We start from the raw sequence: 12506 nt of genomic DNA on the forward strand, positions 1-12506 counted from the left end.
AGCACTGGCTGATCCCTTGTTCTAGGTACTGCAGCAATCCTTTAAAAGCCAAAATTCCTATCCGCACACGATGAATCAATGCTGACCCAGTGCATGCATTTAAATTTGGATTTCTAAACATAAGTTAATGGCTCAAAGACCAGAACATAGCTCATTAAAGCTATGTGCCAGACCTGCTTAAGGTGTACCAGAACAATCACACCAAGATATGAACACACAGTGGACAGGAAGGATACTTGGCAAAATATAAGCTGACAGCCACATTATACTATGACTGCAGCATAGCAGCACATGCCTCCATGTGTTTCTTTGATGGAACTAGTTAAAAGAAATGGCAAGCAGAACGTTATCAAGGGTTCATCCTTGTAGGGTACCCCTCGGGTATATTTAATTGGGTAGTGTGGCAGCCTAGACATAATGCTAGCAGCTTCTGTAACATTTAATATCTAGACTTCAGCAGGTATACTTCATATAATGTCTAGGCCTCAGTCTTGTGACTAAGGGATAGGTTGAGGAAATACTGTTTTTTTGTTTTTGTTTTGCTTTTTTTGTTTTTTCTTTCACACCCCTATAGTCAGGAAGGCCTCATGCTCTCATTTTCCAAGGGACCTCTAGAATTCAGCCTAATAATACTATCCTCTTAATGCTGTCTTAATATCCTGGTGCATGTCTCTGAGAGAGTGAAAACACAGTGTTTTCAAAATGTAAGATCCTATATAACTATTTTTAAATGCTTTTTTGGTTAATATGCAAGAACTCATGAAGGGTAACTTTAAGAGGGGAAAAAAAAAAAACCTCTTCAAGGGTGTTTCAAGGTAGATGAGAACAGCATCTCCCTCTTAGGCAGCAGAAAAATACTCAAGTTTTTTTGTCAATGCTGACATCTAGTGGCTAAAGCTTGAAAAATTCCAATTTTTTTTTTTTTTTAAAATGCATAGGGTGTTTTTTGTGCATCCTTGGAATAGTAACTAAGGGTATTTATACACATGCTCTGGGAGTGGGGTGGGGGTGCTTCACTTGGAGCAGTTCCAAGAGCCACTCTAATGAAAGCACCCAGAGTGTCATTCGTATCAGTGACCCCGCACTGAAGAATGGCAGGGCGGGGCACTAACTAAAGCTCATTCAATGAGCTTGTCATGCAATTCAGAAAGGGAGACACATGCTGTATATCTTCAAGCAAAACCGCTTTCCCTGGAGTTGGATGCAGAGGCTGGCTACTGAAAATGACACCGGAAGCTGCGGGGCAGTGGAGTATGCTTGAGCTGAGTAGGGGAGGCACAGAACAGAGTATGGGAGCCTAGTAATGGGAAGTTGGGGAAGGCCTAGTTGTTGAAAGGGGTTGGGGGAGCGGTGGTACAGCAGGAATTGCACCTGTATATTCATTTGTATGTATTTGAGTTTGACTCTTTAGCATATGAGTGTTGCACAAGCACTGAAGTTGTGCATGAGAGGTTCAAAAACATGACAGCATACTGACACATCTTTGACCCGTTTGTATTAATTTAATAACTTTTAGAATATATTCATGAGTTTTGGAGTTCTGGCTTGTAATTTTTGCACTCCTGGAGTTATTGATGCTTATTTCACAATAGAACATGGAGCCTTTCAACATTAGAATACTATCTTAAAATTTTTCCAGATCAACTAAATCTTATTTCCAATGTTTAGGGACTTAAGGATTGGGTCACACATTCCACATACCATTAAGTACAGTCAAAACTCAAGCAGCCACTGTGTTCAAATGGTTTAGCATGAGTTAAGCACCCTCTTAGCACTGCAAATTTGTTCCCCTTCAGGGAACAAATTCTCTCTTTTTTTACAACTCCTAAGCTTACTAGGTCACTATATTCCAATGATTTGCAGTGGTTGCAACTGAACATATGCCACCACCCTGACACCTTAACTTTAATACATCACAGCATTCCAATGACTTGCAAGTGTTGCACATGAATATATGACAAGACCCTAACTTTAGTTCTGGAGCCTTAAAGTTATCCCTGTCCCCCAGGAATTTTGAACTGAAAGGTAAATCCTATTGAATAATATAGGATTGCCTCAAACTGCCAAAACATGATGCCATGAAGAATGAACAACCTGCAGATCTATAAAAACCAGTGTCCCTTGAATACACTGACGGGGTACCCAAGAGAAAGATGGCAGGTGCTTCTGGCCATGCTGTACTGTTTCTACTGGATTACAGGGTATTTGCCTCCTGAGATGCAGTTCGGCGTACAACCAAACTCATTGAAAGTTTACCAACAGATTACATGTCATCTGCCCCCAAATAAGACCCATCCCTTGTTTTCATTCTGCTTTCCCAGAAAAAAAAAAGAAGATTTTTCCAGAATCTGAAGTACCACAGCATGGGCTCAACATAGCTGAATACTGCTGACCATGCAGGAGGGGCAGAGTCAGCTTGTCAGTGTCACTCAGTCTCTACCTGCAACTTCAGAACTATAGTTTTAACCCTGTTAGAGCTGCTTCCAAATTAGCAGCAGATTTTGCCTGTTTACCCAAAGCTACTGTCAATTCAGCATCAGCTATGACATGTTTAAAACTGTTACCATGAAAGACATACTCTGATCTTCCTTCCTGGCCTAGGAGAGAAGCACAGCCCATGTCAGCCACATTAAGGTATGCCACTGCTTCAATTCTTGCACAAAAATCAGTTTCTTGCTTAAGACATGCACACCACTTTTGGAAGGTTGACGTGTAGGGAAAGCTGCATGTGGTACATAAGTAAATATGGCATTATTAACAGGTCTTTTCCTATAGCAGGTTTCAATTGCAGGAGACACCATTGTTCTAATGTACATATAAGTCTCATTGCTACAACACATGAAGTCTCTATTATTTATTCTGGAGTATTAAAAATGATGCATTGCAGGAGGGAGGAATGTAGTAAGAGAAATAAAGAGATACTGGAATTGTATTTTGGTATTTACTCCTCCCCTCCCCTAAATAAAAACTGAACAAAAGCATAAATGACAATTCAGTGAGTGGCTCAGTGTGAAAAATGGTACAAGTATACTCAGTACAATGAAGACCTTTGTTTCCTATCCCTTGTCGGATTGGTTTTTTTTTTTTTTGGCAGGAGACTCTCAAAAAGCTGTCAATCCTTTACTTCAGGAGCTTTTTCCCTATTTTTTGCCCAGATTAAGTATCCACAGCCATACTCCCACTATCCAAAACCAGGTGATCATGACCAGACACCTGTCAGGTCCCATACATGTACCATATTTTTCTGTATAGGTTACACAAAAATAAGCTTCACTTGAGCTATTTTAGGGAGAATTTAAAGTCATGTTATTGTGAATGAGACTGCAGCCCTACGCCTGGGTATTCAGATCAAAAGTGACTGTTGAACTGTGATATATAGATGAGGTAGTCGTCTGCATGAAACTGAATGAATGCAGTTTCTGCCAGTTGAATCCTAAATGTTTATAGTCTGACAGATTTCATCTGCAGATATGAAAATGTACATGTCATATCAGAATTTTAAATAAAGCCCGTGAGAGAAAATGTATGAGTTATTGTATATTGTCTTAATAAAAATTTGAATCTGTAGGAAACTACCCATATTTCTAAATACATGTTACTGATACAGACTTCTAAAAAAGGTAATAGTTTAGCAGATAAGTGTGTATGCATGGAGAAGAAATATAATAGAAAGTTTTGAACAAAGAAGCCACATCTGCACTATTATAAAATTTAATTTTGGTGGTTAGTAGGTTAGTACATACAGAAATTATAAACAAAATGACTGAGAGCCGAGACATTTTCATAACTTAAACTAGCAGTCTGCAGTATTTTTCCGGCAGTGACCCAGCTCAGATCTGCAGTCAGTGTTAGGATGCAGCCACCACCCCTGCTGCCCAGCTGTAGCATAGCATAGGGTTCTTCCCACAGACTGGCTACCCAGCTGCAATGCTGGCAAAGCCCCCCCCGTCACTGAAGCCTTTGTCTCTGGGCTAGATCCAATGGCTCTCATGGGCTATAGGACACAGACTCCTAGCTCAGCCTATTGCAACTGGCAACACTCATCTGTCTTCTTCATTTCCCATGAAACATATCACTGTGCCAAGTCTTGGTTGCTAGTTTTTTATTTTAGGTGTGAGGTAACTGGCTAAAGTTGACATAGTCATGTTGGATTATGCATGAGTGTCTTCTTTGGACTAATTCAGCAGTACTTCCAAAGACAATATGCTGCATGCTGACAATTCTTTGTAAACTGTTAGGAAACTGAAGCATTTAAAAAAAAAAATGGGGTGGCTTTGGTTACCTAGAGATCAGGTGATGAGCTGGACCATTTCAATGGGACCCTGCCAGTGTCTCCTCTGTTCTTCTTGTAAAAAGGTCATCACCCAGACAAGTGTTTCATCAATTCAGCATGATTGTCAGAAAGTTTTCTTATTTCTTGACGGCTGTGTTATTTTAACAGTGTTCATGAAAATGTTACTTAGAAGCCAAGTTGGAAAAAACCCACTTTTAGTTTTGTACAGGATTTTGGTCAAAACTGATTTTAATCAGCCAAAACTGTCAAAGTAGCTGAAACTGGCTTTCATCAAGCACTCTTACGTGGGATCAACACTTTTTTTTGTCATCAGCGGCTGCTGGCAGTAATGGTAGGATATCAGACTCTCATCTTAACTCTTGCTGTAGAAGCAGCAAAGAAGCTACATTAAAGCAAGCTGTAGTGTGAGGGGGTTTTGTCAGTCACAATGGACTTAAATGAAAATGCATGAAGAACTTGCCAAGAACCATGGGGCAGCAGAAAAACCATTGTTTTAAGAAGCAAAGTTTGTGCTCCTCATTTCAGAGACATTGTAAATGACACACCTAGCTATAGTTAAGGCTTTACTACATGGTAATTTTAGGCGGCTCCTGGAGATCCCAACATCTGCATTGTTCACACAGTCACATTTGAGACTGGTGTTAAGCACTCAGCGATGCAGCAGAGCTGGAGTATCCATCCCACCTTACCCAGCTCGTGTCCCACTAAGGCTTGGTGGAAAAGATACCGGATACGGGCGGCACTCGGGGACTCCGGCCCATGGCACATCCCGCCGCCCCTCGCAGCCGCACAGCTCCCCCGCACTCCTGCGCCCCACACCCCTACCCCGACTCCACACGCGCACCGGGCCGTGGGGTCATGTGACCCAGGCGTAAGTGCCACGTCCGCTCATTCTGCCGGGCTTCAGAGCGCGTATACGTCACTAGGTCGCGCCGAGGGTGATGCCGGAAGTAAACGCCGCCAGCTGGTAAGTAGCCGGGAGGTGAAGGGAAGGGGGAACAGGTCGCGTCCTGATGTGTAGCGGGTGGAGTCGGACACGGTCGCGTTGCGGCTCCCGCTGGGGCCCGCTCGAGTCAGGCCGCGGCCCGGGCCGGCTCCCGCAGTCCCTCTCGCCGAGTCCGCGCGGCGCGGCCCCGAGCCTCAGCGCAAGCCCCAGGGGTATCCACAGCGTCGTGGTCGTCGCAGGTCTCCACAGGGCGCGGTCGGCGGAGCCTCGTGCGGGCGCTACGTGGCGCCGCCTCATTGGCCCCTTCCTGCCTTGCCCCGCGCGCCCCTAGCCGTGCAGCAGATTGAATATCTTCCGCCAGAGCCCGCGTCTGCTCTGCTTGTTTTCCGCAGCTGCCGAGCCGGGCGCGGCGGTGCTGGGCTGTTTGCTGCTTCCGGCGCAGGCTCCCGCGTCCCACCCCCGGGCGGCTCTGTCCTGGTGGGAAAGCTGCGAGTACCCGGGTTGTCCTGCGGACAGTGCATTAACAGCACAGCCTGTGCGGGCGGCACCTGCCCGAGAGAACCTCGAGGTAGGGCGGGGCCGCCTGGAGAGATTTGCCTGCTACTTCCCTTCATAACATAATAGGGCTCTGTTCCTGCCTGATGATGAGACATCCGGATAACAAATCCTTGCCCTAATGGTGAAGTTCACTAATATCATCCATTTCTTTGGGGGTTTTATGCCTGACACTTACCTTGACACTTTCAAAGGAGCTTGCAGGTACTAGAAACTCCAAGAACCCAACCTGAGTTAGAGAATTTTCATACGAGGAAGTGTGAACAGTTCACATTAATAATAAGGCAAAAGCATTATTTAAAACTAGCAAAAAAATGTGTAGTGCGTAGATGTGAAGCTACTAGGGACAGAATGATGGGGGAGGGGGATTAAATTCCAAAAGGTTAAGGGGAACCGTTATTTTCTTTCTCAACCCACTTTCATTAATGACAATGAGGAAGTTCTACAGTGAAGAGAATGATGTTGAGTAAGAGGTTTTGCTTCAGAGGTTTAAGTACTAAATACCAATTCTCACAGCAATGCTCAAATCTTCATCACAAATGTTAGGCATTAGGCAGAATTTCAGCAGGTGCTAAAAGCAAAAAAAATACACAAAGACCAAATCTGCTGTATGCCAATAAAAGCAATAAAGTGCAGAGCATGTTGGACCCCAAGATGTGAACAGAGGATTATAACATTTTATGGGAAGATATGAGTTAGCCTTGCATTTTTTTTATGTCAAGGGAGATTGGGATGATTGATTGCATGGTACAGACTGGAAAACCTTTGCAGAAGGCAGTGTTGTGCAAAGAAAACATGACTATAGTTTTCTGAGTTCAGCTCTGTTAAATTTCAGAGAGCTGGCTCTCAGTGCAGCTAGGTAAGGATACAAGTATTTGAAATCTTAAAGAGCTCTTTCACAACTGAAGAATAGTTCATATCTGCACAAAAATGTGGTATAACAGAAGTGTAGCATGTCTCACTGCAATATCTCCAGGATATGCCCGTGGGAGGAAATGAGGATCAGCATATTTTGTCCTTTTAAGTTCTAACACTGCCAGTGACCTTTACATAGAAGTGCGTAGCACCCTTGTGAAAAATCACCAGTGAAGTACAGCCAAGTGGGAATAGATTGTGTGAACTAAAGTTGCCTTCAAGGAGACTGCTTGTTAAAAACTTAACTTGGCAATCATTTCCAGAGGCTTTCTTCAAAATATTTATTTTACATTAATTGGTTTGCTAAGGATTTTCCAGTTAATATTTTTGTGGGCATTTTGCATGGTGTAGAGTTGAGAGAAATGCTTGGAGTCAGAAAATAACAAATTACTAATGAGATAAAAAAAGTTGTTTTGATAGATACCAGTAAGTAGTTTTGAAAATTACAGGAAGAGGAGGACTCAAGTAGGTTTGGGTGCTGATTCCATTTACCTATTATGGATCTGTGAGAATTTATGAAATTCACAATTTTTTAAAAATTTCTATTCCTTTTTCATGAACTTATATTACTGTAATTCTGATGAAGATGCAGTTTTTAGTACATAAGACTTTAGAGATGTACTAATATATATCAGTCTGTATCAGACTGGCACCACTAAAAGGAAAATTGACATTAGTGGCAGTTGGCTTTTTTGTCCTGTGTAGCTTATAAAGTCACTGATAAATGCTGTGTGCATGCACACAGCCACAGCATGCATGTGGCCAGGAATGCAGCCTGGTAGCTTGGGGAGCAGCATCCAGTCTGTGGGGAGGAAAGGGCATGGGGGTGCAGATTAAAGCCCCCCGCAGTGAGGGAGGGAGTGGGGCTGAGGCAGGGTGCAGGATGGAGTCGAGGGTGGCTTGTCTGAGAGGAGCACAGGTGGGGAGAGGGGTCGGCTCCCTGCTTCTGTGCGCACCCCCAAGGGAGGTATGGGGGCTAAATGCCGTCTGGATTTGTGTGCAGAGCAAGGGTGGGCTCTTGCCCCACCCCCACCCTGCTCTGGCAGATGGGACTGGATGAGGGTGGGGTAAGGCCAGAAGGTCATTCTTGACAGGCAATTGGCTAGTTACTGAATAAAAGCCAATTGGTTGGTAGTTGTTAAAATCTTTACCTTCATTTGACTGCTAACAAGTGTGGAGGAGAGTATTAACATGGTTGGGAAGAAATTTGCCTTATGAGCTAACTGTTCGTTATTTGTCTGCTGCAGAGTGTTTTCTACCTCTCTTCGATGCCTCTGATATTGACCTTTATCACTAGAGGGGCATTTGACTGTACGGTCTACATGCCGTGGTAATGTTGGCTCTTAATTCGGGGAATTTTCAATTACATTTTCTTAACTTGTTCTGCCTTCTCCATGACATTCAAGGCTGAGCAGACAAGAGCATGGAATACCTGTGCCACATATAATCATTCCTCTGGTCTTATACTCCAACTTGTACAATAAAAGGACAGATTTGCAAGCACGGAGAGCAAAAAACAAATAAACTGTGAGTTAGTTAACCTCTTAAAACATATTGATTCAGAGATTTGACTCAATTATTTCATGAGAATTGAAGACTTTTTTTTTAAATACTGTAAAATATCAAATGAAAGGAGAGAGAGAGCTGGAAGAGTGGGGGTGGGTGGGAAGGGAAACATGCATCAAACAAGTTGGAAGCACATATGCTGCTGCCCATATCCAAATGATTTGGCATTGGGGAATGTAGTTAAAGCAGTTGGCCTGTTGTAAAGTACTTAGACCACTGGGTCCACTGACCCAAGTTCTCCAGAGCTGAGACCAGATGACCTGCCCCAAAACCTTGCACACAAATCCCTGCTTTGCCTTGGTTTCTCTCCCCTGCCCTTTCCCCCCACCATCTATATAAAATTTGTAAGCAGCTTGCCTCTTGTTCCATCTGTGGAGAATATTACTTAGAGCTAAGGACTTGAATTTTTAAAGTCCTTTCATAATATAATTTATACTACAAATGGATGCTTAGTCTGATATCTAGGTAGCAAGGATAAGGCAGGCAAAGGCTTTAGTATATTATTTTTTACCCTGTAATAGATACCCTTGTATCTGAAGTGTAGGTAATATCTAGCTCAGATACAGTAGACCTCTTACAGATATCTCTCCCATGATGTCAGAAGCTTCTAACAGGTACAGGTAACTGGGAAGCATATTTTTGATTCCTGTGTTAGCTGTTTGGGAAAGATTTTCTTCCTGATGTTGTGGGGGATGAGAGATTCTTAAAAAATCAACACAGTAAGCTGTGCCTGGCTGCCCATGATCAGAGACCTGAGGAAGAATGTCTTGCATTCAAAAGTTTGCTTTATTTTGAAGCAGAAATTGCGGTTCGTTTCTTTTGGAAGCTCGCGAATAATAATTCCTCAGGCACACATTTTTAGCAGCACCAAAGATGTATTTGCAAATAGGGTCAGAGCAGAGACAGAAAATCTCAGATTACTTTGAACCACCGAGGAAACCCCAAACCGGAGCTTATATACCCTCTCTCCTGAACACATGGGCAGAAACAGGAACTCTTACAACATTTTCCGGTTCATACAAACATATATGTTAATGACGTCACGTCATACATCCCATGTGCATTATAATTAACTATTTAAGTATGCGGGGCGGGTAGGCTTATATGCATCAGCTAATTACGCATGCCCAGAAAGCCCTCTAGGTCACCAAAGGTTGAAAATCCCCTTCCCCCCTCCAAGGAGTTAGTTGATTGAATTACAGTGTCTGTATCCTTCATGTGGATTGTCAGGGGAGTGTGATTTAGCATAGAAAGGCTGACAGATTGGTCAATACAGTAGAAGGGAGTGTTACTTTTTAGCACAATGGGTTTTTGATAGTGTTTCCCTTTATCAGATATGAGGCAGAAACTGCAGACCGTGCAGTTTCAATGGCACTCTATATTCATTATGCATTCCTAATAATAATATTTCTAACAATTTTATCCCACCTACGTAGGTGGTTCAATAAAAAATAGCACTCTAAGAAATCCCTGCCTTTCCCTTAATTTCTGGACTGTCATAGTTACAACATCATTCTTATACCGTGGGTTGAAAAAAGTAGCTCTTGAGTGCACTTTCAGGTGAACAAAGTTCCTCAAGTCGTATGAATTTTCAGAGGTATCAAGCATGTAAGCATAATATTAAAACTTAACTCTTGAGATATTTCTCTCTCAAAATATGGCTTTAAAATCCAACTGGGGTCTATAAGTAAGCTATATATATAGTCCTGCAATTTACAACTTCTCAGTCATGCCTAAATGTCCTTATTGTCTAGTCTAGATACAGGCAGTTCTAATGCAGTGTTAAAAAAAAAACAACAAGAAAACACAACGCTTTTGTGACTGCATTTATTAAATGGGCTACTCTGTGTATAGTTAACATTTCTTTCATCCTCACTTAATTTCCTGATTTTCTGGGAGGCCTGCAACCAAAAACGGAACAGATACTTCGGACCCTGGCAGGCATTATGCTTACAGCATGATTAACCTGTTAATCGCAGTGTAAATAGTAACCCTAACACACGTTCAAATAATTAAAGGTGTGACAGAATGGGAAATCAACCAGAAAAATATTCCACAAAAGTTGTGTACTGTAATACCTCTGTGGCTGATTTCAATAATACTTTAAATTGACCATGTGACAGTGTAATGACAAACTGGAGCCGGCTCCTGGCTTCTGTGTGGTCCAGGGCCTGGGCTGGCAGCAGAGCTGGTTCAAGACTCTGATTTGGTGCTGGAACTGGGACCAACAACCAGCGAATTCTAGACTACTAGCTCCCAGCTTTCAACTTGCCAGTTCTGGGTAAGGGGACTCTGGGATCCCAGGCTTCCCCTGCACTGGCAAGTAGTAATGTTCCCACTAGATTCTGATCCCTAAGCCCAGTATCCAAGCTTTTGCAGACCGCTATTTAGGTTACAGAAACCAAAAATTGCTTAATACCTTAAATATAAAATTAACAAGTGTTTTTTAACCTCCAGCAAAGAGTGCTTCCTGTTTGTAGTTACTCTGCTAGTTAGTTTTTTTCTGTGAACTGGTTACAATCTATATTAGAAAATGTTCTAGTGATCCTTTTTCTTTCCTTCTGTATCTTGATTCATAGATTTATGGTGCTCATTGCCACAGGATGTTAGCAATATTTATTTTGAATTAGAGTGTATAGATAATGGTATACTGGCAATAATGCACCCCTTTCCTTCAGTGGGAGGAAAAATCCTGCATTTCTCATCTGACCTGTATTAGAATCACAAAAGTCTTTATTGGTTATAAAGACTAAATGTGGAGATAAATTATGCTTTGTTTGGGGACTTGCTGGTCTACATTCTTCTAGATGGTATTGAAAAAAGTTCTCACAATAAGGCCTTGGAATGCTTCATAGATGCCACCTAATGAGAAGCTGAGACAAAAGTAGCATAAGGGTGGGTGCATCAATGTGATAAGGGAAAATGATAAACTGGTCCTCTCACTTCAATTCCTTGATGTAACCTTCCCTCAGGGACAAAATTATGTCCCTGCAATGCAGGAGTCTGGCTCTTCCTTTTTCATTTAGCTGCTTCTGGCTAGTAATGTTTAATAACGAGGGGTCCTGGTTTTCTCTGCTAAAAAATCCAAGACTGAAACTCTGCCAGGTTTAAAGGGGAAAATCCACATTTTTCTCCTTTTAAAGGGGAAAACCCAAATCCCTGTTGATAATACTGACTGCTACAAGGGAGAAAAGCCAACAGGTCTCCATTTTCACCTGCCTTCAAGCAGTAGTAGAGGCTTGAAGACGTGAGCTCCTTGATGCCCTGCCCCTTTCCTATAGCCTCCTGGGTGCTCTGAAAACGAAGCTTTCCAACTATACAACTTTCACCCAGCTTCTCTTGGATGCTTCTTAAAGCACAAGACCTGAGCTGTTTAAGCTTTCTGTGCCTCCTTCCTCCCTGACCACTGCTCCTGTTGCTCATGCATTTCCTCAATAGCAGCAGTGGACTGAACCTGACACTATTTTGACAGGAACTCTTTTCTGTTTTGAGTAGTAGCTGGAAAATGGAACAGTCTAATTAGTTCCATTTGCTTCTTGGCAGCAGAAGTGTTATGTGACTAAACACTCTGGAGGATAATAATGTACTAGTTTGTTAGTTTCCATCTGGAATATTATCTTCACGAAGGACTGGTGATGCTTCTTTTTTAAATAAGCACTTATATTCTTCAGAAATTGGGTGCTTTTGAGCTCTTATGGTGATTTATTAATAGTGAATTTTTCAGGCCCTATTCCCAGAGAATTAACTAAAACGTAGTACCAGATCATTCATCTGTAGAAATATAAGACAATTAGGCAATAAAAGTATGGTCTAGGTAATATGCATAAGGAAGAAGCAATTTAGGAGAACTGGAAATAACTTTAAGTAGGGAATGTAAATACTGATTTAAAAAATATCCATTTAACCTGCTGTAATTACAGTGGTTAAGCAATTCATTGGTATGGCAACCCCCAGCCTAGCTCATGTAGGGCTACTCTGGCCCAGCTTGTAGGGTACCCCACCCACCTCGGCATCAGCAGGGTGCTTCCAACCTGCCAAGGTGTGGCGGAGACTTAGCAGCTTCCCAGGGCCAGGCCTCATGACAAACTGGGCCCAGGTCCAGGCATGGATGGGGGAGGGATGGGGGGTGCACCATGGGGCTGAACCGCAGACACAGGGGAGCTGCCCCATACTCGCTTACCTCCACAGGTCCAGTGGCAGCTGTAGCAAGGCACTACATCCTGCCGAGTG

At 42.7% G+C, this 12506-nt stretch overlaps 1 protein-coding gene across 8 annotated transcripts in view; it reads left to right on the forward strand.

The window, feature by feature from the left end:
- Positions 1–3604: 3604 nt before the first annotated feature.
- Positions 3605–12506, forward strand: part of ATG7 (autophagy related 7) — a 314637-nt gene continuing 305735 nt past the window's right edge. For 2 of the 8 annotated variants that reach the window (XM_090021030.1, XM_090021025.1), the window contains exon 1: positions 3608–5261. In XM_090021030.1, the coding sequence (XP_089877156.1) occupies positions 4950–5261 (312 nt within the window). In that variant the 5' untranslated portion in view covers positions 3608–4949. Of the gene's footprint in view, positions 5920–12506 lie in introns of all 8 variants that reach the window. The other 6 variants (XM_090021024.1, XM_090021026.1, XM_090021029.1 and 3 more) reach the window with 6 other exon arrangements.

Source organism: Crocodylus siamensis, chromosome 11 (assembly GCF_052110815.1).
Source record: "Crocodylus siamensis isolate JL-2025a chromosome 11, ASM5211081v1, whole genome shotgun sequence".
Classification (NCBI taxonomy): Eukaryota; Metazoa; Chordata; order Crocodylia; family Crocodylidae; genus Crocodylus; species Crocodylus siamensis.